Source organism: Mobula hypostoma, chromosome 28, assembly GCF_963921235.1.
Source record: "Mobula hypostoma chromosome 28, sMobHyp1.1, whole genome shotgun sequence".
NCBI lineage: Eukaryota > Metazoa > Chordata > Chondrichthyes > Myliobatiformes > Myliobatidae > Mobula > Mobula hypostoma.
This window is the reverse complement of record NC_086124.1, coordinates 12,709,107-12,733,737: the sequence shown is the minus strand read 5'-3', so window position 1 is coordinate 12,733,737 and position 24,631 is coordinate 12,709,107. Positions and strand designations below refer to the sequence as shown.

At 41.1% G+C, this 24,631-nt stretch overlaps 1 protein-coding gene across 3 annotated transcripts in view; it reads left to right on the top strand.

The window, feature by feature from the left end:
- Nucleotides 1-917: 917 nt before the first annotated feature.
- The window catches only part of LOC134339135 (tRNA selenocysteine 1-associated protein 1-like), a 36,535-nt gene continuing 12,821 nt past the window's right edge, over nt 918-24,631 (top strand). For 2 of the 3 annotated variants that reach the window (XM_063035484.1, XM_063035486.1), the window contains exons 1-7: nt 918-1,080; nt 5,840-5,937; nt 10,478-10,577; nt 12,405-12,460; nt 17,406-17,537; nt 20,111-20,230; nt 21,173-21,338. In XM_063035484.1, coding sequence (XP_062891554.1) covers nt 1,054-1,080; nt 5,840-5,937; nt 10,478-10,577; nt 12,405-12,460; nt 17,406-17,537; nt 20,111-20,230; nt 21,173-21,338 — 699 coding nt within the window. In that variant the 5' untranslated portion in view covers nt 918-1,053. The remainder of the gene's footprint in view (nt 1,081-5,839; nt 5,938-10,477; nt 10,578-12,404; nt 12,461-17,405; nt 17,538-20,110; nt 20,231-21,172; nt 21,339-24,631) is intronic. The other variant, XM_063035485.1, reaches the window with a different exon arrangement.

Below are 24,631 nucleotides of genomic sequence, written 5' to 3'. Positions count from 1 at the left end.
TACATGTCAAAAAAAGGATCTAGTGTCTTCCCGGCATTCAGAACTCTTCAGGAGAGACAGACGACAGCAGTTGAGTATATCTACCACTGGACTAGACATGCCTAGACATGCCTAGACATCATCCCTGATGAAGATGTTGGAGTTTGTCATTGAACCATCAGTTAAAATCGACACCTGGATCTGGCTGGAAGCCCGAGAAGAGTTTATACGTACATCTATGTCGCCATATGCAACCCTGAGATCCATTTGCCTGCAGGCATACCTATAATAGAATCAATAAAAGACCACACCAACAGGGCGGACAACCAGTAAAAGTCAATGAACTGCAAAACCAAAAAGAAAGAAAGAGAAAAGAAATAATGATAATAATAATAATAATAATAATAAGGGGGAAGAGGAATAACAGACATTAAAAATCTACACGACAGTCAGATAAAACTTCTAAATATACTTTCATCAATGAAAACAGGAATCAGAACTCCACGCACGCATATGCAATTCCAATAAGAAGTACACAGCAACGTCTAGCAGTTTGCTTTTTTAAAAAAAAGATTCCAGCGTCTACAGTTTCCCGTGAACATAGAAAAACATTAAAATGCGTTTTTATTTCATTAGCCATCCTCTGACTTCCGAGAGACTGGTACTGTAAGGAGTCAGTCGATGAGTATTTTTTTTCAAGATAGCATTGGAGACCCTCATACTTATGTAACCCGGAGCTAAATCTGCAACAGGTTACTCGGTGGGCAGAGAAAACAGTGGATGCATTGCTTTAGAAAAACTCTGAATATCCGCTATCCGGCCATTCAGTCCGCCTACCCTGTTCTATCCTCCGTCCGTCGCGCACAATCGCAGAGCTTGCTCAGGGCGGGTCCTCCGCGCAGCAGGTGGCGCTGTGCGCGCCGGGCCGGCGGCGGGGAGTTGGGGTGGAAGGAGCGGGCAGACAAGCGTCGCTGGATCGGCCGGCACCCAGGTGGAAGGCAGATCGGGCGACCGAGGCCGCTTCTCCGCGCTGTTAAATGTATTTCATCGGCCCGAGGATCAACTGAGAGGAAGATGTCGCGGAGCCTGTGGATGGGCGATGTGAGTGGGCCGGGTCGGGAGGGGAGGGCGCCGCGTTGCCAGGGCTCCCGCCCACCGCAGGAACCGCGTCCTTCTGTTCGCCCCGGCTAGGCAGGTCACGGACACGCTCGCTCTTAATCTGTCGGTCTCGGGCCTTTCGGTAACCGGGTTATTCTACACACGTTGGATTCACATTTGCAAATGACGCCACGCCAGTAAAGTTGCAGTGATCCTGCAGCGAGTTTAAAGAGAGAGGGAGAGGAGAAACCCGGGGCCCCGACGGGTAGGAGAGGGAGAGAGGGGGGGATCCGGGGCCACGGCGGTGGCAGTGAGAGAGGTGGAACCCGGACCTCAATAAGTGGGAGAAGGAGAACTGGATCCCAGTAAGTGGGAGGGAAAGAGAGAGGGGTAGCCGGATCCCAGTAAGTGGGAGAAGGAAAGGGAGAATCTGGATCCCAGTAGGTGGGGGGGGGGGGATTCCTGATCCCAGTTAAGTGGGAGAGGGGGAAATCCAGATCCCAGTAATTGGGAGAAGGAAAAGGAGAGGGGAATCCAGATCCGGGGGGGGGGGGAATTCCTGATCCCAGTAAGTCGGAGAGGGAAAAGGAGAGGGGAATCTGGATCGAAGTGAGAGGGAGAGGAAAAGGGAAAGGGGAATCCAGATCCGAAGGAGAGGGAAAGGGTGAATCTGGATCTCATAAGTGGGAGAAGGGGAATCTGGACCCCAGTACTGTAAGTGGGAGAGGGAAAAGGAGAGGGGAATCCAGATCCCAGTAAGAGGAAGATGGGTAATTCGAGGTCCATCGGGTCGCAGTGGGAGAGTGGGAACCCAATGAGAGGGAGAGAAGGAATCCGGATCCCGGGGAGAGGGAGAGGGGGAATCCGGATCCCAGGAGGAGGAAGATGGGTAATCTGAGGTCCGTCGGGTAGCAGTGGGAGAGTGGGAACCGAGGGAGAGAGTAAATCCGGATCCCGGTAAGTGGGAAAGGAAGAAGGTGAACCCGGGGCCACAGTGGGTGCAGCGGGAATCTGTGTCTCAGTAAGTGGTAGAGGGAGAGGGGGGTTCTGGATCCCAGTAAGTGGGAGAGGAGGAATCTGGGGCCATGGTGAGTAGGAGTTCGGAGGGGCTGAAACTGGGTCCCAGTAAGCTGGAGAGGGAGAAGAGGAATCTGGGGCTACGGCCAGTGGGAGTAGGAGACGGTGAACACCGGGTCGTGGGGATGTTGGGGAAAGAACCCTGGACCCTGATAAATTCTCAGGAAGCTAGGACCTGGTTAATGGAAGTTGAAAATATTTGGTAAACCAGATACTGAACCATTGAGATGTCTGAATGGTTGGATAGTGGATTGTCAAGAGTTTAACTAAAGAAATAAATCCACTGTGTTCTCTGCCCACCTGGTAACCTGTTGCAGATTTAGCTCTGGGTCACATACCTTGAGGGTTCCCAATATTATTGTGCATAAGCTTTCTTAAAAAAATGGTCAACTGACTCCATACAGTATCACTCTCTGTCAGAAGTGAGAGGAGGGCTAATGCAAAAAACGTCACACCAATTAATCCAGAGGGTCTGCAGTTTAAAAATAGCCATGGCCAGCCTTTTTAGGCATCCTGGTGTAGGTTGTCAGGCCACTGTAATCACAAAGAGATTAGCACAGAAACAAACTTTTCAACCTACTAGCTCCACGCAAATTATCGTTTTTTTGTAACCCTACAGTAATCCTTTTTTATTCTTCCTACGTTCTCGTAAAATCAACCCAGATGCTACCACTCACCAACACAATAGTGTTAATTTACTGTGGCCAACTAACCAACCAACCCGCACATCTTTAGGATGTGGGAGGCAAACGGAGCACCCGAAGGAAAAGCATATGCGGTCTCAGGGGAGCCTGTGAACTCTACACAGACAAGACCTGGGATCAGGATTGAACTTTGGCCTTTGGTGCTATGAGGAAAAGTTTCCACCAACTAGACCAACGTGTACAAAGTCAGAATCACAATCAGGTTAAATATCACTAACCAGCACCATGTCGTGAACTTTGTTGTTTTGCGACAATAGTATGTTGCAATACCTGTTGATAAAAACTATAAATTGCAATAAGAAATATATATAAAATATTACATTAAGTAGTGCAAAAAGCAAAATAAAAGTGAGTTAATGTTCATGTGTTCATTCAAAAATCTAATGGTAGAGGGGAAGAAGCTGTTCCTGAGATGTTGAATGTGTGCCTTCAGGCTCCTGTACCTCCTCCTTGATGTTAGTAATGATAAAAGGACTGGTCCTGGGTGATGGGGGCCCTTAATGATGGATACCACCTTTTTAAGGTGTCCTCGATGCTAAGGAGACTAGTGCCCATGATGGAGCTGGCTGAGTTTACAACTTACGACAGCCTTTTCCGATCCTGTGCACTGGCTCCTCCATACCAGATGGAGATGCAACCAGTTAGACTGCTCTCCATGGTACATCTGTAGAAATTATGAGAGTTATTGGTGACATACCAAATCTCCTCAAACTGCTAATGAGATATAGCCACTGGTGCCTTCTTTGTAATTGCATCAATATGTTGGGTCCATGATAGATCCTCAGAGATCTTGACACCTCAGAACTTGAAACTCCTCACCCTTTCCACTGTTGATCCCTCGATGAGGACTGGTGTGTGTTTCTTTGACTTCCCTTCCTGAAGTTCACAGTAACGTCTTTCTGATGTTGAGTGCAAGGTTGTTGCTGATCTATCTCCCTCCTGTACTCCACCTCGTCACCATCTGAAATTCTGCCAACAATACTTGTGTCATCATAAATTTATAGATGTCAACCACTAAATTCCAGAACAAAAATGCCAAGGGTCCAGTTGGGGGTAAGGATATTAGTAAACTTGTTTGATTTTTTTACAACAGTGACTTTTTTTGAAAGTTAGTTCCATTTATGTAATTGTCATAGTGGAGTTCAGAGCCTTGTTCTCTGAGTTGTTGCTATAGAGTGTGATCACCGTGTCCCCTCTCAAAATATGTTTGAGTAGATCCTACCTTGCTCAACTTAAGAGAATGACAGGTAATTTGTCGATTTCACAATTTCCCCTATTAAATTATTGTAATGTTCTAATGTACCACCTGGCTGCATAGTTTATGGTTCAAAATTAAAGGCGTTTAAGTCAGCTATTTATTTTGGAAATTGTAAGAAACTATAATGTAAAACACCATACAGCCTCATGTGTTTTGGACTCTATATCTCATGCTCCTTCATTTCACAATCTTAGATGTAGGAATGCATGGAGTTTACAGTAGGGTGGGGGAAAGGCAGACCACACTTGCATGGTTCTTGCCAAATGGTTACAAACAGGATTGAGAGGCCCCGGAGAAGAATGGCCATTTCCACCTAAATGCAGAAACATGTTACTCAAAGGAGTGGAAGTGGAGAAAATTAAATGGGTTTTCTCAGGAGAATCCCCCACCAAAATCCCTCTGTCACTCCACAATGCTAAGAATCCTGCCATTAATCTTGTACTCTGACTCCAAGTTTGATCTTTCATTGCGTATCTCTTCACACTTTTTCGATCATACTCTTACCTGCCACTTCTCCGCCCAACTCCGGACTCTGTCAGTGTCTCATTGTAACCTCCAATGATCTGCTACACCATCGACAATTCCGCCAACCTTCGTGTCATTGCAGTCTTCCACTTCCTTATCCAGGTCTTTTACAAAAATCACAAAGACCGAGGGTTCCCTGAACAGATCCCTGCAGAACCCGCTAAAGAGCTGGTGGTAGACCTGAGGAGAGCTAAGGTACCGGTGACCCCTGTTTCCATCCAGGGGGTCAGTGTGGACATGGTGGAGGATTACAAATACCTGGGGATACGAATTGACAATAAACTGGACTGGTCAAAGAACACTGAGGCTGTCTACAAGAAGAGTCAGAGCCGTCTCTATTTTCTGAGGAGATTGAGGTCCTTTAACATCTGCCGGACGATGCTGAGGATGTTCTACAAGTCTGTGGTGGCCAGTGCTATCATGTTTGCTGTTGTGTGCTGGGGCAGCAGGCTGAGGGTAGCAGACACCAACAGAATCAACAAACTCATTCGTAAGACCAGTGATGTTATGGGGATGGAACTGGACTCTCTGACGGTGGTGTCTGAAAAGAGTATGCTGTCTAAGTTGCATGCCATCTTGGTCAATATCTCCCATCCACTACATAATGTACTGGGTGGGCAGAGGAGTACATTCAGCCAGAGACTCATTCCACCGAGATGCAACACAGAGCATCATAGGAAGTCATTCCTGCCTGTGGCCATCAAACTTTACAACTTCTTCCTTGGAGGGTCAGACACCCTGAGCCAATAGGCTGGTCCTGGATTTATTTCATAATTTAGTGGCATAATTTACATATTACTATTTAACTATTTATGGTTCTATTACTATTTATTATATATGGTGCAACTGTAACGAAAACCAATTTCCCCCGGGATCAATAAAGTATGACTATGACTAGTCACCCACCTCCAAACAGAATACGCTCCATCTATCACCACCCTCTCCCTTCTGTAGGCAAAAATTCTGAATCCACGCAGCCAAGTTTCCATGGAGACATTTAAAAGATCAAGATGTGAAAGAGAGAAGCCCATTCTTTTATTCACTATCCACCTGCACCCCTGGTGTTTTTAACTGGAATAATTCGTCATTAATCAGAGTTTGATCAAAAACCATCCAAAATTGAAACTACTAAATATAAATTTAATGTTTAAGTCATTTGTTAGACTAATTTGGCCTAATTCTTTTACTTTTTTTGCAGTTGGAAAATTACATGGATGAAAATTTCATCTCGAGGGCATTTGCTACAATGGGCGAAACTGTAATGAGTGTGAAAATCATCCGAAACCGAGTGACTGGGTAAGAACAATTCTATCTTGTGATAAATTATTTCTCAAAATATTAGAATCTTGAAGATATCTGAAATTTATGGATTTTTTTTCACGTTTCATGGACATTATCTAATGGAGCAAAATCCCAGTGAAGGTGAGCATGTCGAGTTACCACAAAAAGGAGTGATTTAGAACAATAAATACATATTGGAAAGCTGAGACAGTTGCTATAAATGCATTACTAAAATGAACTAAAGGTTTAGGAATTGTTAGTACCCCTCAACCATCAACCACTTGAGTCAAAAGGAACAACTTCTCTTCATCATTGAAATTTATTTATTTATTTATTGGAATACAGCGCGGAATAGGCCCTTTTGGCCTTCAAGCCGCACCACCCAGCAATCCCCGATTTAATCTGAGCCTGATCCTGGGGCAATTTGCGATTAAAGTTAACCTGCCAATCGGTAGGTCTTTGGACAGTGGGAGGACACCGGAGCACCCAGAGGAAGCCCTCGTTGTCACAGAGTGAGCATGCAAACTCCTTATAGACAGCAGCAGGAATTGAACCCTGGTCGCCTGTATTGTAAAGCATTGTGTTAACCACTACGCTGCTGTGCCACCCCCACATGTTCCCATAACCTGTGGACTCATTTCAAGGGCTCTTCCTATCATGTTCTCGATATTTTATTGCTTGCTTGCTTGCTTGTTTGTTTGTTTATTTATTATCGTTTCTTTCTCTTTGTATTTGCACACTTCGTTGTCTTTTGCATTCTAGTTGAGCACCGAAGTTGGTGCGGTCTTTCATTGATTCTGTTGTGGATTTATCGAGTGTCCTGCAAGAAAATTAATCTCAGGGTTGTATATGGTGACCTATAGGTTCTTTGATAATAAATTTACTTTGAACATTGAACTTTTAAAATTTTCTTTCAATGAGGAAGTTTCTTTTCATTACCCTCCAAAACACTTCAACTCCAATTAAATTGTTGTAAATTATTATTGTGTATATTACTATTCTGCACTTTATTCTTAGTTAATATTATTACTATATTATTGCTAATTGTGATTTTAAATATTGCTGCTGTAGTGAAATAATTTCCACTTGGGATCAATAAAGTACTTCATTATTATTATTAAGCAGCGAATGGCATGTAGGTGCATTCCCAGCTTGGGGCAGTGTAACACCCAATTTTGCACAAGTTCCACAAACAGCAATTATACAAGCTATAAGAGATTATTTTGATACAGGTTAGGACTCTGAGAGAAATCCACTGTTCTTCAAATGTTCTCCCAAAAATTGTAAATGGATATATACAGTCCTGTGCAAAAGTCTTGGGCACATGTCATGTATAAAGCTAGGGTGCCTAAGACTTTTGCACAGTACTGTATTTGACTATGTGGAGCAGAGAGAGACAATAGACAATAGATAATAGGTGCAGGAGTAGGCCATTCAGCCCTTCGAGCCAGCACCGCCATTTACTGCGATCATGGCTGATCATCCACAATCAGTATCCAGCTCCTGCCTTATCCCCATAACCTTTGATTCCGCTATCTTTAAGAGCTCTATCCATCTCTTTCTTGAAAGCATCCAGAGATTTGGCCTCCACAGCCTTCTGGGGCAGAGCATTCCATATATCCACCACTCTCTGGGTGAAAAAGTTTTTCCCTCAACTCCGTTCTAAATGGCCTATCCCTTATTCCAGAGTTTGTAAATCTGGCAGAAGCAAAGGTTGTTATGAATGGTGAGAGTGGAGCACCACAGGAGGGTGGCAGAAAAGGAGTGCCAGTGATGAGGGTGGTGCGGGTTTTGACACACCCAGGCCTGAGACACCAGGCAAGGTCATTTGACTCTAAACAATTGGTGTATGTCTCCCTGGTGCTTTCCTCTCCCTTCCCCTTTTCCCAACCATGATTCCTCTCTCCCTGCCCCCTTCCCACTCTCAGTCCACTGTAGAGACCAATATCAGAAACAGATTTATCAACACTCACATATGTCCTGATTTTTTTTGGTGGCATCTGTACAGTATAATACAGTACTGTGCAAATTACTGCAGTACTGTGCAAAAGTCTCAGGCACTCTAGCCATATATATGTGCCTAAGACTTTTGCACAGTTCTGTGTTTAGTGGATAAAGAAATTGAACTCAGGTTTGACATCTCTTCAAAACAACAGTATTTCTAACTGGACAAACACACACTAGGAAATGTACTAAAATAGGTTAAAATTTTGTACTCAAATCTGTAGACCTTAAATCCACATGTTCTGAGTCTGCTGAGAGCCATTGGGCATTAGCCAATATCTTATGTAAGTTGAACAGTTCATAGATTCTGGGAGATTTTTATGTCCCCTTGAATTGTACACTTTACAATCTAGAATCTGCTAAATAGGTAATGAATCACAAGTGTTGTAAACTGTGTTTTAAAAGTCTGGCACACACATTGATTCCTTCTGCCCAGTACGATGCTGATTAGTCCAGTGAAAATTTATTAGATCGATGCCTGGGATCAAGGGGTTAATTATTCCTCATAAATTGAGGATATTACTCCTAGGCTCTCTGAAGGAGAATATGACGTGATCTCTGGTAAAACAAGGCTTTGATAGGGCTTAACAGATACAATGTAATTCTTGGCCAGAAGGTATAGAAATAGAACCCAGCCATTAAGATCAAGATGAATATCTTAATTCAGGCTTCTGACCAGTAAATTACTTGTTGCAGTTACACACATGGGAAACTTTTGATGGGATTTTCAAAGTGGAGTATTAAATGACCTTAACACTAACCATTCTTTAGTTCACACATATTACAATTTTTGATAAATACATGCATAGTCATGTGATACACAGGATTAAAACTATTTGATCGTTCTTTTTTTAACCTAATTCACTCATGAATGCTAATTTGTCTCAAGCCATTACAAGTTAAGAGATTTTTTACTGGGAACCGAACAAAGTTTGATTAGACAGCGGTATGGGTCATTCATGAGGGAAAGGTAATGCTTTAACAGATAAAATCTTGAAAATAGGCTACAATGAGAAACAAAGACCAATAAATACATTGCATGTTCATGAACAGTTATTACCCCTCAACCATCAGGCTCTTGAACCAAAAGGAATAACTTCACTCAACTTCACTCTCCCCATCACTGAACTGATCCCATCACTGAACCTATGGACTTATTTTCAAGGACTCTTCATCTCATGTTCTGTATGTTTATTACTTACTTATTATTATTTTTTTCTGTTTGTATTTACGGTTTGTTTTGCTCACTGGCTGTTTGTCCATCATGTTGTGTGCAGTCTTTCTATTTTGCTTCTTGCGTTTACTGTGATTGCCGGCAAGAAAATGAATCTCAGGGTTGTACATGGAGACATATATGTACTTTGATAATAAACTTACTTTTAATGTTGAACTTTGGAATAGACTAAGAGGGACCTGTATGCTGAGCCTTTCAGTATATCCAAGACTCAGACAGGTAGATCTTTGGATCAAAAGAAAAGCAAGGATTGGGGAGTGGTCTGAAAAGTTGAAGGTTAGATTTAATTGAATGATGAAGCAGGAATGAAGGACCATTTGGCTTGCTCTTACTCCTCCACAACATCTCTCATAACAGTATCCAAGTGGTATACTTATTTTTGAGGGGAATGGCCACTGGGGTGCTCGGCGCTAACTGCCTATTCACATTTCCATTTCAGCGGACTTGTCACCCAGCTATTCGCCCGCTGCAACTTGGTGACTACTTCCCTGTAACTCTGATCAATTATCTCAGTCTCCTGTCCAAGCCAAAGGTCATCCAGCTGCTGCTCCAGATCCCTAACACAGAATTTAAGGAGCTGCAGCTGGATGCGCTTCACACAGATGTAGTTCCCTGGGAAACTGTGCCTCCCAGGACTCCGGCATCTGGCATGAAGAACACACAATGGCCATTTAAACTACAGAAGGTACCCCTGGCACAGTAAGAAAAAAAGAAAACTTAACAGAAACTTACTTGACCAACTTACCCAGAGCTGATGCCTCTTTCAAGCCAAAGCGCAATACTCCCACTCTCACCACTGGTCCCTCCCAACAATGACCGCTCCACTTGTCCCTTCTGTACTTTTATTTACTCCTCACTGAGCTTCTCCCACTACTGATTGAGCCGCCGGAATGACACCAAACGCCTGCGAAGCTCTCATTTTAAACCAGCACGGCCTTCTTGAGAGAAACGTCCTCGCTGTGCACTGGTTCTGCCGCAGATTAGGCCACCGGAATGACTGTGTCATCGTTGTAAGAGTATGAATTGGTAGCTGCTTCTTCCTATGTTGCAATGATAGCAAAATAATTAATTGATTGGGAAACACTATGTGACCTGACAACTTAAAAAGACAACTTATCAATACAAATTCTTTCTTTCTTATTGCATGTTGCAAAGACTAACAAATTATAAATTAGTAAGCTCATAATTAGTTTCTCTTGAATATTGCATTATTTGTTCCATTTTTTATATAACCTCATGTATTCTAATAGTTGATAACGTTTTTCAGTCATGGTGTACCATGAATTGTTCATGTTTTGACAATTCTTTCCCGTTTAGGACACCAGCAGGTTACTGCTTTGTGGAGTTTGCAGACCAGGCTACTGCAGAACGATGTCTGCTGAAGATTAACGGGAAAAAACTTCCAGGTGCCTCACCTGTAAGTATTTTGGCCAAAGTGTTAAAGAAAGAGAAACCATTATGGGAGAAAAGAGAAATCAATTCAACAAAACTACTGTGTGATGTTACTTTAGTTTGTAAAATGTATTTGGATCATCTGAATTTATGTTTTGGCAGTTGGGTGTTTTAATACCTGAAGAATATTCTTCTATCCACCTGACACTGATCTGTTTAGATTTGATAGTTTAGCTGACTTATGGTTATACGTGTTAAAGGGCATGTTGGAAATTGCCTGTCACGCAACTATTACGCAGACAGTATTGCACATGTGACACAGTTAATAGAACTGCGTTACAAAACAAGAGAGGTTCAATTTTGGACAGTGCATTTGCAGAGTTTGCAAGACATGAAGGTAATTGAAAATCAAAAAAAAAACCGGAAACCTAAAACCGAAAGAGAAATTTCTGGAAATACTCAGCAGGTTAGGTTGCATTGCCAGGTTGAGAAACAGAGTCAATGCTACAGGTCAGAGATGTGAAAGGATTCTCTGCCCAGAAGCATTGACTCTCTCTCTTCCCACAGGTGTGACTAAACATGCTAAATATTCCCAGTATATTTTGTTTTAGTTTTGAAATGCTAATTGACTACTGTAATAGCCGCTAATGTGAGGGTGAGTAGTGTTCTCAGGTTAATGACAATGTGGAGAGAATATACTAAAAAAAGAAGATAAAATTAGTGTAGAATTAATGTGTCTGGTTGATGGTCAGCATGGACTCACTGGGCTGCTTCTGTAATGTGTCTTTCCATGAATGTAACATTGCAATTCTAGCCCTTCTCATATTTTACTCTCAAATTGGATGTTTAGTGAACAAATTTAGAAATAAAGTGTCGTATGAGATTTCAGTGTCGCGTTGTAATTTTTATTTATATAGCAGTCCTTCCATACCTTACAATTCCGAGGCCTAAATAAATGTAATATACACAAGGAAAATCTTAGTAGCAAGGTATTGAAGGGAAGGCTTCTGAAGCAAGGGATGAAATTAAACTCCTGTTAAAGTAAGAGAGACAGAATATTTCAGGAAGATTCCGGAAGGCAGACACTGAAATGAAGGTGTGGGGTGAGATCTGAAGTGAGAGGTATGAGCTGAGATTGAAAGCTGTATGAGGCCACTGACAGAGAACTAAGTGATGGTAGCAGGTAAACATAATTGAGAATAATGTGTAGAGTAAAACTGTTAATCCATTATCCTTGGGACTTCTGTATGTCAGACTAGCAGATTTTCCAGACTATTGGATAAGTCTCCTCTTACATGGTACTTGTATTTCACTATTTTAATACATTACACAGTGGTGTAATAAAATTTCCAGTGAAGTCATGAGGTTAAAGGGAGCAGGAAATACTTGAGCATTCTAGACCTCAGCCACAAATTTACCCTCATTTCTGACTTCTGGCATTGAGTATCCCAACCCTGGCATTAATACACCCACTGTCCTCCAGTCCAGAGCCAATCCCTTGCCTCATTGTGAACTGCTGCACCCCATCTTGCATTCCAGACTAAAGAGTGAGTTACATGCCATACTATCAAGGTTTCCAAAAGAAATATCAGATACTAGGTCAGGGGCTCCCAACCTTTTTGTATGCCACGGACCTCTACCATTAACCGAGGGGTCTGTGGACCCCAGATTGGGAACCCCTGTGCTAGATTGTCCGAGTTTTACTGCACTACCTCATAGAGTCGCACTACCTCATAGAGTCATTTTCTGAGAGTTATACTAGCCGTAATAACGATTCATAAGGCTCGTAAATAATGTCACTTGTTAATTAAGAACAAACATTACCACATATAACAAATTGATTTTTTGCTAGCAGCCCAGAAGATTTAAGCTTAACTATGCCACTTATGGGAAGCAGCCAGATAACAGGTAATTTATTATGAACTTTTACACTTGTTGGTACTCCTCTTAATTGTGTCTTTGAAAAAAATTCCTGTCTACTAACGACATTATTCCCTTTGCGACATGATCCGCCTTTGCTTCCTTCAGTTCAAGAGGGCAGACTTCAGCTTATGTGGGCCACAGTGGTGTACATCAAGCATGATAAAGACATGTATTTCTCTATACCATAATTGCTTACCACTCACGGACCGTGCTTGACTGCAAATATACCCCGGCTATTTTTTTCCCCTCCATTGCCTGAATGTTCATGTGCCAGTCTAAATGAAATAGCTCAAACGAAATCTAAAAATGACATCCTTGATTGATTGATTGATTGATTTATTTATTGAAGTACAGCACGGAGTAGTCCTGCCCCTTCAAGCCGCACCACACAGCAACCCACCAATTTTAATGCTAGCCTAATCACAGGACAATTTACAATGACCAGTTAACCTACCAACTGGTACATCTTTGGACTGTGGGAGGAAACTGGAGCACCTGAAGGAAACCCATGCGATCACAGGGAAAATGTAGAGCTCCTTACAAATGGAGGTGGGAATTGAACCCAGGTTGCCTGTACTGTAAAGCGTTGTCTAACCACTATCTATCATGCCGCCCCCATGTTGAATCCACTAGTTTTTAGTCTGGCTTTGACAGTTTGTGACCAATGTGTATTTTGTCTTCTCATCCTTCATGCCCTCTCTGGCTTTTGAAATTACTGAATGTCCCATTCTCTTTCAACTTTTCTGCTTCCTTGTTTAGCTGACTGGGATTGCCCTGCCTGCTTCCATTCCGTAGCACACAGCCATAGCCAAAGAATACACAGCAAGCACTTTGTTCTTCCTGTACCATTTGCTCTAGAGTCAACCAGGGATCCGTTCTTGATGGCATCATCCTGGAAAGTGATGTTAGGTTCTTCAAGTTCTTTGACAATACAATATTGCAGCCCTAGATCTTTAGACCTGCCCACTATCTCAGTGTAAGAATATAAGAAGTAAAAGTGAGAGAACTCTTTCAGCCTGCCATTCAAAAAAATTGTGACAGAGTTTTCACCTCTGTCCCACTTTCCTTCACCAACTCCATAACCCAATATTCCTTCAATATCTAAGAGCCATTGAAAAGTACAGCATAGAAACAGGCCCTTCGGCCCATCTAGTCCATGCCGAACCATATAAACTGCTACTCCCAATTGAACTGCACTGGAACCATAGCCCTTCGTACCCCTACCATCCACGTGCCTATCCAAACTTCTCGTAATCGTTGAAATCAAGCTTGTGTGCATCAGTTGTGCTGGCAGCTCATTCCACGCGCTCAAGACTCTCTGAGTGAAGAAGTTTCCTGTACTCTTTCAACCTTATTTACATCTTTCCTGTAGGTAGGTGTCCAAAACTGCACACAATATTCCAAATTAGATCTCACCAATGTCTTACACAGATTCGACATACCATCCCATTTCCTGTACTCAGTATTTTGATTTATATAGGCAACTGTGCCAAAACTTTTCTTTACAACTCTACCTGTGACTCTACTTTCAATGAATTATGGATCTGTATTCCCCCATCCCTTTGTTCTTCTGTACTCTTCAGTGCCCTACCGTTCACTGTGTAAGACCAACCGCAACTTTTTCTTTAACTTTCTAAATTTCCTCTCATTAAAGCATGTCCCTTACTGCTTAGTTTAAATCCTGAACAATTGGAATCAACAATTTCAATTCCGTGATTTGCTAGGACACAGCCCCAATCTGATTTAAATTAAGCCTAGCTCAACTGAACAGCTTCCCCTTTCCCCATTACCTCATAACTGAAGCCCATTTCTCCCAGGACAATGTTTGAGCCACACATTGAATTTGGAGACATGTGACTTGGGAATTAATTCAGAAATCTTTTACTTATTCATTCATTTATTGAGATGCAGCACGGAATAGGCTCTTCCGACCCTTCGAGCCATGCTGCCCAGCAATCCCCCAAATTAATCCTAACCTAATCACAGAACGATTTACAATGGCCAATTAACCTACTAACTGGTGCATCTTTGGACTGTGGGAGGAAACCAGAGCATCTGAAGGAAACCCACATGGTCATGGAGAGAATACTACTTCCAGGCAGTAGTTGGAATTAAGCATGGGTCGCCTGTACCGTAAAGTGTTGTGCTAACCATTATGCTACCATGCCGCCCCAAAACAAAGTTTTGACTTGAAATGTTGACAGTTCCTTTCCTCCCACAGAGTTCCTCCAGCAGATTCCTTGTTGCTTCAGATTCCACCATCTCCGATCTCTTGTTTCACCATTACATTCCTTTTCACTTCCATGACTATAATGACCTCCTGGAACCATATTATTGTGGTTTTTGCCCATCCTTTCAGATTCAGTTTATTGTTCTATACACCAGTGTGCAATGAAATTCATGGCCTGTGGAAGCTCAAATTATACATAGTTCAATTTAATATCAGCAAATGTATACAGTATACAACCTGAAACTCTTACTCTTCACGGACATCCGTGAAACAAGAGTGAAAAAGGTCCCAAAGAATGAATGATAGAAAAACGTCAGAACCCCAAAGTCCCCCTCCCCTTCTCCCTCTCCCACGCACAAGCATCAGCAAAAGCATCGACCCTCCCCTCTCCCCCCACTTGCTCCAGTGAAAGTATCAGCCCCCCCACCACCACACACCATGTAATAGTAAGTCCCCAGAGACCATGATCCAGAGTCCACTCCAATATCTCAACAGGCCCTCCCTCTCCCCAATGAGGAAGAGAGAGATATTGTTCCTGCCACAACAAGAGGGGAGGCCAACAGCTCGCTGTTTTGATGTTGCAACCTGCATAGTATAATTATTGCTATTGTAGTATTGATAATACAACAATAAATATAGCAACAAATGCAAAATAACAGAATGGTGTAAAGTATAGTAGCACAAAATGAAATGCTGAAATGATAATAATGGATGAAATAGAGTGAAATAATGGGTTTGATAACGTGGCAGCACCATCAGGAAGGGGGACGTGAAAGAAATGATTGTAATTTCAGTTTCTATTTTAATCCACAAAACATGTAGGAACCCTGCACCTCATGGACAAGTATAAAGCCTGAGGTTCCTGCAACACTACCTCTGGATCCCCATATAGTCATTGTGACCTTCCAGAATTCCTTACTGATTAAAATGTGTGGAAATAGCAGTCACAGGACTTTATCAGACTCTTGGTCTGCATCCATCAATTGAACTTCGGGAAGGCAGAATTCATAATTTGTGTCAGGGCCAAGGGAATCGGGTGCTTCTGCAGGTGCAAGAGGGGGGAACAGAAGCTTGGGTCCAGATGTCACTATCATTCATTCTTTGGGGTTTCTCGTTTTGTGGGTGCCTACGATGTATAAGGATTTCAGGCTGTATGTTGTATACATTCTCTGATATTAAATTGAACCATTTTGAACATTTGAAATATTCTCTCATTATTAAGTCCTTTCTCAAATGCCTCAGGCTAAACTAGAACAAGTAAAAATATTTTGCAGCCATGGCATCCTATTGCATGAGCTGAACTTCTAACTATGTATTTTTGCAGTTAAGAAGACTCCCTTGTTTCACTCCTCTGTGCCTATTCATCAACCCACTGCTGTTGAAACTGTCCTCTCTATGTCGTTCTTAATTCCAGAAGAAGTCCAAGCTCTCATGGTCAACATCCTCTGCTTGTTCAGAACAGCTAGGTTCATGTGTTAATCAGTGTCATGTTCCACCAAGCCAGTGTGAATTTTCTGTTAATTCTTCCAAACCCAATTTTCACCTCAGTTCAGCTTACCCTCAATTCTTATCTTTTACCCATCCATCTCTGCCTTTACCCTACCCTAAATGGTCAGTTATCTGCCCTGAGCCTTTGTAATTTCTATCCCCAAACCTTCACATTTCTCTCCTTCTTAGAGCCAATCTATTTGTCTAAACGTTTAATTACTACCCCCCACCCCCAGCATCTTTTGCTATGATTTGGGGTCAAATTTGTTTGATTAAATCCTTGTAAAGTCCCTGCAATGTAACCATTCAGCTAGGTCTTCTAATATACAGAAACAAACTGCAACAAATTCAGACTGGATGAAATTATAGGCACATTTTGTAGGCATATTTTCCAAGGGAAGATATCTCCACACATATTGGTCTGGAAAATAGCTTCAATCTTATAGCTCAAACAAACCACTTTTATACTTTTACAAAGTTAATTAGGTTGCTCCATTCCATAATGGCATTCCTCCATTATCTGCAAAGATTCTAGGTCTTGTCATCTGTTTGATTTGTCTTTAGAGGCTGTGTCCTGTCCTGTTTTTCTCTGTTGTCAAAACATCCCCCTTGCCATAAAACACACACATCTCCTGTTATAAAACAAACATCTCGATAAAACACATACACACAGACTTATAAGCCTCCCATCTAAACCAGCAAAGCACCATGGGATTTCACAGGTTCCATTTTGTCACAATACATTTTACCAAAGTTACAAATTCATAAAGACTTCAAGGTTACGGATATATTTCCACATCCCTTAGGATTTTTACCTGCATAAAAGTAGCTGTTATAGTTTCAGAAAAATTGAGGTGGTGTTCCTACTCATAGCCCAGTGTAAAGCGATGCCTATTTTATTCAGCAATGGCAAATTTCGAAATCATTTTCTGATGACTGTCAGCAATACGCTGAGGTGAACAGTTCAAATCAGTATCTAAGTACGGAAAGCAACAATTAGTTGAATAAAACGCACTGCAAAACAATTAAAATTGTTAATGAAGCAAGGTCTTTGGAATTCAGTAACAATGTTTATGTATGTTTTCACTCTATACAGTTATTGCAGAAAACTAATCAGAATTTCTCTCTAACATATTTGGGTCATATTCATAGTCAGTGCTTCAATGCACATTTAATGCTTGGGGATTAATGTTTTTCATATATTTTGTCTAGTCCTGAATACTCATTGTTTGTTGGAGACTTAACACCAGAAGTGGATGATGGAATGCTTTACGAGTTTTTTGTTGAAAAGTATCCCACGTGTAGAGGAGGGAAAGTGGTATTGGACAATCTGGGAAACTCCAAGTACGTACTAGTTTTTAAAAAATATTAGTGTTAAGTTCAATGTTCTTTGAATTATATCATCCATATTCTAGAAGTGGTCATAGTGATCATAACCTTTCTTGTGATATCTCAAAAAAAAATATTTTAAATGATATTGTGTACAGATGGAGCAAATCAGTGCATTGGGACTGTGTGCCACAGACAGAATATAAGGTAATGCTCGCAGTTCATCACAGTCTGTGGACGTTAGCCACAACAGTGTGATGGGTTGGCACCAAGTACACAAAAACACTGTGGGTCACTAGTGCTGTGAGACGGCTACACTACCTGCAGCAGCACCCGTGGAGTTTTTATGTTCTCCCTGTTCCCTAGCTAATGCAAATCTGTGAATATTATGCTCCCCCTGTTCCATGGGCTGAATTTGTTGGTGGTGTGATGTTCCTCGCATGGAACAGACTGGGTGAGTCAATGAAGGCAATTGTTTTACTATGCCTACTCGGTTTGAGAGGGTATTGAAGCATGCCTTAACTTGAGATTTCATTTCATTTTAAAATCTTTTTTATTAATTATTATTGAAAATCAACAAAAAATACATTAAAGTAATCAAGTCAACATATCAATATGTATAATAAGAATTAAATTATCAAATAACTGATTAACAAAGCTAAACAATATATCAATAATAATAAGAAAAAACAAAACGTTAAAACTTTTTTTTGGAAAAAAGAAAGAAGGAAAAAAGAACCCCTACTAACTAAAACAAAAAAAACCCTTACTAACAAAAAAAAATCCCATTGGGAGCACAGCCCCGGAGCTATACGCCATACAAGCTTCTATAAAAGAAAAACATCAATCTGCCAACCAAATCCATTTACACAAGAATCAGAAGGGAACCATCTTAATTAACTCAAATCAAATGATAGTAGCGGACAAAAGAACCCCACATTTTCTCAAAGGCAAATCGAGGATCGAAAGTTCGATTTCTGATTTTCTCCAAACTAAGACATAACATCACCTGAGAGAACCATTGTATCAAAGTGGGAGCATTTGTATCAGGTTGTAATTTAATTTTTAAAGCTTTAGAAATTGTAGAGAAAATAGATTTCCGAAACTCTTTCAGTACAGAACATGACCAAAACATATGTGTTAATATAGCTGTCTCAGTTTTACATCTATCGCACTGACTATCAACATTAGGAAATATTTTAGACAGTCTCTCCTTTGTCAAATAGTACCGATGTACAATTTTAAATTGAATTAGAGAGTGACTGGCACAAATCAAAGAAGAGTTAACCAACTTCAAAATTTGCAACCAATCCTCTGTTATCAAGGTCATGTTAAGCTCTCTTTCCCAATCTTGCTTAATCCTAAGTAAAGGATAATTGTACTATTGTAATAGTAAATTATAAATTTTCCCAATAAAACCTTTCACTGAAAGATTCATTTTTAAAATATAACTTGAGACTTGAGGACTGCCTGCAGGTTTGCATCGGGCTTTGCTTCAATCTGAGCTGTTACCAGCTACTGCACCGGATCAAAGTAAGCTGCAGAGAGTTGTAAAATTAGTCAGCTCCATCATGGATACTAGCCTCCGTAGTATCCTGGACATCTTCAGGGAGCAGTGCCTCAAAAAGGTGGTGTCCATCTTTAAAGACCACCATCACCCAGGACATGCCCTCTTCTCATTGCTACTGTCAGGAAAGAGGTACAGGAGCCTGAAGCCACACACTCAGCAATTCAGGAACAGCTTCTTCCCCTCTGCCATACAATTTCTGAATGGATATTGAACCCATGAACACTACCTCGCTTCTTTTTTATTTCTGCTTTTGCTCTGATTATTTAACTTAACTATCTCTCTCTCTCTCTCTTTCTCACTCACACACACACACACACACACACTCTTACTACAATTCACAGTTTTTTTTATATATTATGTTTTGCATTGTAGTGCCTCTGCAAAGTTAACAAATTTCACGACTTATGCTGGTGATATTAAAGCTGATTCTAATTGTAATGTGCACCATCTTCTTTTGGCCACCCTTTTCTCTTTTTTGTTTGGTCCTCTTCACCCAACCAGTCCCCATTCATTTACAACATGGTCTTGTATAATCTGAATGAGGTTTAATATCGCCGGCATATAATGGAAGAGAGATGCTATGTATTATCATGTACAATCAACTTCACTTGTCCCTTCATTGATATGTTCCCACAACTAATGATCTCACATTCAAGGACTCTTTAGCTCATGTTCATATTATTTATTGCTACTTATTTATATTTGCATTTGCACAATTTGATGTCTACTGCACTCTGGTTGATCTTTCATTGATCCTGTTTACAGTTACTATTCTATAGATTTGCTGAGTATCCCCACAAGAAAATGAGTCTCTGGATTGTATATGGTGGCATATATGTATTTCGATTATAAATTTACTTAAAACTTTATTTAACTGTGCATGGTAAAATATCCGAGGGACTTCAGTCAACCACTTCAAAAGCTGTCATATACAGGCACCCCACTGCAAAGTATTCAGGTTAGAAATGAAGCATACGTTTTTCATATGTTTTTCAGATTTTTTTTCCTTTTTTTTTAGAGGCTATGGCTTTGTGAAGTTCTCAGATGAAGCTGAACAGAAGCGTGCCCTTGCTGAGTGTCAAGGCGCTATTGGCATCGGAGGAAAAGCTTTAAGACTTAGTGTGGCAATACCAAAAACGTAAGTAGCGCAAAGGTTAGGTGTTGCACTTCCTACACTATCTTTCTGAACCTTTTATTTGCACTATTAAGTTTAAAATAGTCCTTTAGAAAAGTTTGGGGCAACGCCTACATCTAAGTACTTGTAGAATCATCATCATTATGTGCCATGTTTTTGACGTGGGCGATCGTAGTCTTCCATCTAATATGTCCGAGGGGAAAACCCAGTTCATGCCGTTGTTGCTTTCTCTATTCATGACCATGATTGTTTTGGCAAATATTTTTACTGAAATTGTTTGCCTTCTGGGCAGTGTCTTTACAAGATGGGTGACCCCAGCCATTATCGGTACTCTGATAGAGATTGTCTGCCTGGCGACAGTGGTCGTATAACCAGGACTTGTGATGTGCACTAGCTGCTCATACGACCTGCTCCCATGGCTTCACCTGACCCTGATCGGGGGGCTAAGCAGGTACTACACCTTGCCCAAGGGTGACCTGCAGGCTAGTGGAGGGAAGGATCACCTTGCACCTCCTTTCGTAGAGGCGTATCTCCACCCCGCTGCCCAACTTGTAGAAAACACTGCGCTAGATTGATTGCATTGTATTACTCAAATGCATTCGTATCCCAAAAGTTCTTATCTACAATGATTAGTTTCAGTTGGAGTGGTTAGAAGCTGTGATTTCACTATGGGCTTTAACACTAATGTGCAGAGACCCAGAACAGTTTACATTAGTGATAAGGAATGGAGGTTTTGTAGAAGAGTTCATTTTGCAGATGTCACATCATTGAACTATACAACATTTAATTAGTAAAATTATATCCAATTTTCAGAGGCAATAATTATAGTCAATTACAGCTTAAAAGATAATTTGTTGTTGTGTCTCTATTTAAAAGCACATACTTATTTTTCAGGAATTATCTTTTTACCATGATGTGACAGGTAAAAATATTTTTAAATTTCAGAAATCGTGTAGTGAAGGCACCCGACTACAGCCAGATGTATACCTACAACTACAGCCAGTACTACCAACCATACCAGAATTACTATACTCATTGGGGGTATGATCAGTACACTGGAAGTTACAGCTACAGCTACCAACAGTATGGTTATACACCAAGTACCATTCAGGTAACGTCTTTGAAAAGCTAGAGAACTAGACCACCACGTACTATATGTTAGGTTGATCAAAAGAATTGTTCCCATTTTTCACACTCAACGGCCACTTTTATGAGGTACCTCATCTATGAAATAATGTGGCCACTGAGTGTATGTTCATGGTCTTCTGCTGCTGTAGCCCATTCACTTCAAGGTTCAACGTATTGTGTATTCAGAGATGCTCTTCTACACACCACGGTTGTAAAGTACGGTTATATGAATTACTGTCACCTTCCTGTCAATTTGAACCAGTCTGGCCATTCTCCTCTGACCTCTCTCGTTAACAAGACCCACAGATCTGCCTCTTGCTGGATGTTTTTTCGTTTCTCGCACCGTTCTCTGTAAACTCTAGAAACTGTTGTGCATGAAAATCTCAGGTTATCGGCAGTTTCTGAGCTATTCAAACCACCCTGTCTGGCACCAGCAATCACTCCACAGTCAAAGTCACTTAGATCATATTTCTTCCCCATTCTGATGTTGGGTCCAAACAACGACAGACCCTTTTGACAATGTCTGCATGCTTTTATGCATTGAGTTACTGCCACATGATTGGCTGATTTAGATATTTGCATTAACGAGCAGGTATACCTAATAAAGTGGCCACTGAGTGTGCAAGTCCTCATCTCAATTTTCTTTTGTTTGTCTTTATTGCTTTCTTCCGATATCCTGCATTAGTTTATAAATATCATGGATGAAGACAGGTATCAAGTACAAATTATATTGAATGAATTTGAAAGTTCAGTTTGGAGTTATTCAACAACTTGGAGGTGATGTAACAAATGACTGGACAAAATGATGACTAATGGAAGATAATGCAGGGAAATTTTCTACTCACTTTCATAGGAAGAATAGTAAAGCAGAACTGAATGAAGTGGTGTCACTCCAATGAATGCTGGCGTTCAGAGAGATTTGAGTGCACATGTACAAGAAACAGCAATTAATGTCAAGCACAGCATTTAATTTGCAACATAAATGTAATGTTGGCCTTTGTTTTAAGAGGTTAGAGTAGAAAGGGTAGAGAAGCCTTGCTACAGCAAAACTTTGGTGAGACAACTCTTGGGAAAATATTTCCAGTTTAGGAGGATGAGAAGTGATAGTATTGAAATGGGAGCTGATTTGAAAGGGGAGATATCTTCCATAGTGGGTGAATCTATAATAAAGGGATAGTTTCAGGATATAAGATTGTTCATTTAAAACTGAAATGCTGAGTTACTTTTTTTTTAATAGTCATAGAATGATAGAAAAGTACAGCACAGAAACAGGTTCTTCAGCCCATCTAGCCTGTGCTGAACCATTTAACCTGCCTACTCCCATCAACCTGTATCAGGTTCACAACCCTCCATCGTCTACCGTCCACGTAGCTATCCAAACTTCTCTTAAATGTTGAAATTAAGCTCGCATGCACCACTAGTGCTGGCAGCTCATTTCACACTCTTGCGACCCTCTGAAGTCGTTTCCCCTCATTTTTCCCCTTAAACTTTTCACCTTTCACCCTTAACCCATGACCTCTGGTTGTTGTCCAATCCAACCTCAGTGGAAAAGGCCTGCTTGCATTTACCCTATCTATACCCTGCATAATTTTGTGTACCTCTATTAAATCTCCCCAGAGTCTTCTACAGTACGTTCTAGGGAATTAAAGCCCTAGCCTGTTCAATCTTTCTATATAACTTAGGTCCTCCAGTCTCAGCGACATCATCAAAGGTTGTGAGTCTTTGGATTTCTGTACTCCAGAGGCATTAAGGCTGGCAGATCTTTGATTTGGGAAATCATGAGTTACAGGGATCTTGCAGGAAAGTGATGTTAAAGCCAACAATCAAATCAGCAATATTAACGATTAGTAGAGTAAACTGTATGGTCTACTCCTGCTCCGATTTTATATGTGTTTTATATTATGTATCAGCTGTGAGCTACCTATTTGTAGGTACCACATTTACACAACAGTTATCAAGAGAAATAGGAGAAACATCAAATTCTATTTTCCATGGTATCTTTTTTTATTGTGATCTGTTAAGTGTGGGGGCACTTTGAAATATCCTTCATCGTTTCCCTTCCAAAATGCATTTTTAGTTCAGAAAAATTAATTTCTAAAAAAAGTAATGTCATTGTAATTGATGAATATATGGGCAGTGCTAAGGTTGGCTGAATGATTCTGTGTTTAAAGGTGAAGTATTTTCTTGAAAATTGTGTGAAATAGCGCCCGAATCAGTCACGCTGCTACACCTTTCTACCACTCATAGTGATGCATTTAGTTTTGTTTTGTTGTTGGAGCTTTTAATCATTTGCTGATTATGTTTAATACATGCACAGTCAGCATTTATCTCCCACGTTTGATTACCATCTGCTAACTCTCTGGCCATTTCAAAGTCAAGCACAATCATTCCTACAGTTCTAACTGAAAAGCTCCGAAACCTGGGCCTCTGTACCTCCCTCTGCAGCTGGATCCTTGACTTCCTCACCGGAAGATCAGTCTGTGCGGATCGGAAATAACACCTCCGCCTCGCTGACGCACCACAAGGATGTGTGCTTAGCCCACTGCTCCACAGTCTCTACACTCACACTACTCAAATGCCATCTATAAATTTGCTGACGACACAACTATTGCTGGAAGAATTTCAGATGGTGACGAGAAGGCATATAGGAGTGAGATAGATCAGCTGGTTTTGTGGTGTTACAGCAACAACCTTGCAGTGAACGTCAGTAAGACTAAAGTACTGATTCTGAACTTCAGAAAGAGTAAGACAAGAGAGTACACACCAGTCCTCGCAGAGGGATCAGAACTGGAAAGAGTGAGTAATTTCAAGTTCCTGGGTGTCATCATCTCTGAGGATCTATCCTGGGCCCAATTGACGCAGTTACAAAGAATGCACCACAGCAGCTATATTTCATTAGGAGTTCGAGGAGAAGTGTCACCAAAGACACTTGCAAATTTCTACATATGTACTATGGAGAGCATTCTCACTGGCTGCATCACTGTCCTTTATACTGTTCAGCATCGAAAAAAGCTGCAGAAAGTTGCGAACTCAGTCAGCTCCATCCTGGACACTGGTCTCCACAGCATCCAGGACATTTTCAAGGAGCAATGCTTCAAAAAGGCAGCATCCATCATTAAGGAACCCCATCTCCCAGGACATACCATCTTCTCATTGCTACCATCAGGAAGGAGGTACAGGAGCCTGAAGGCACACACTCAGTGATTCAGGAACAGCTTCTTAAAAAATGATTATTTTATGACTGGTAGTTTACTTGTCACCATTTCTAATACTTAT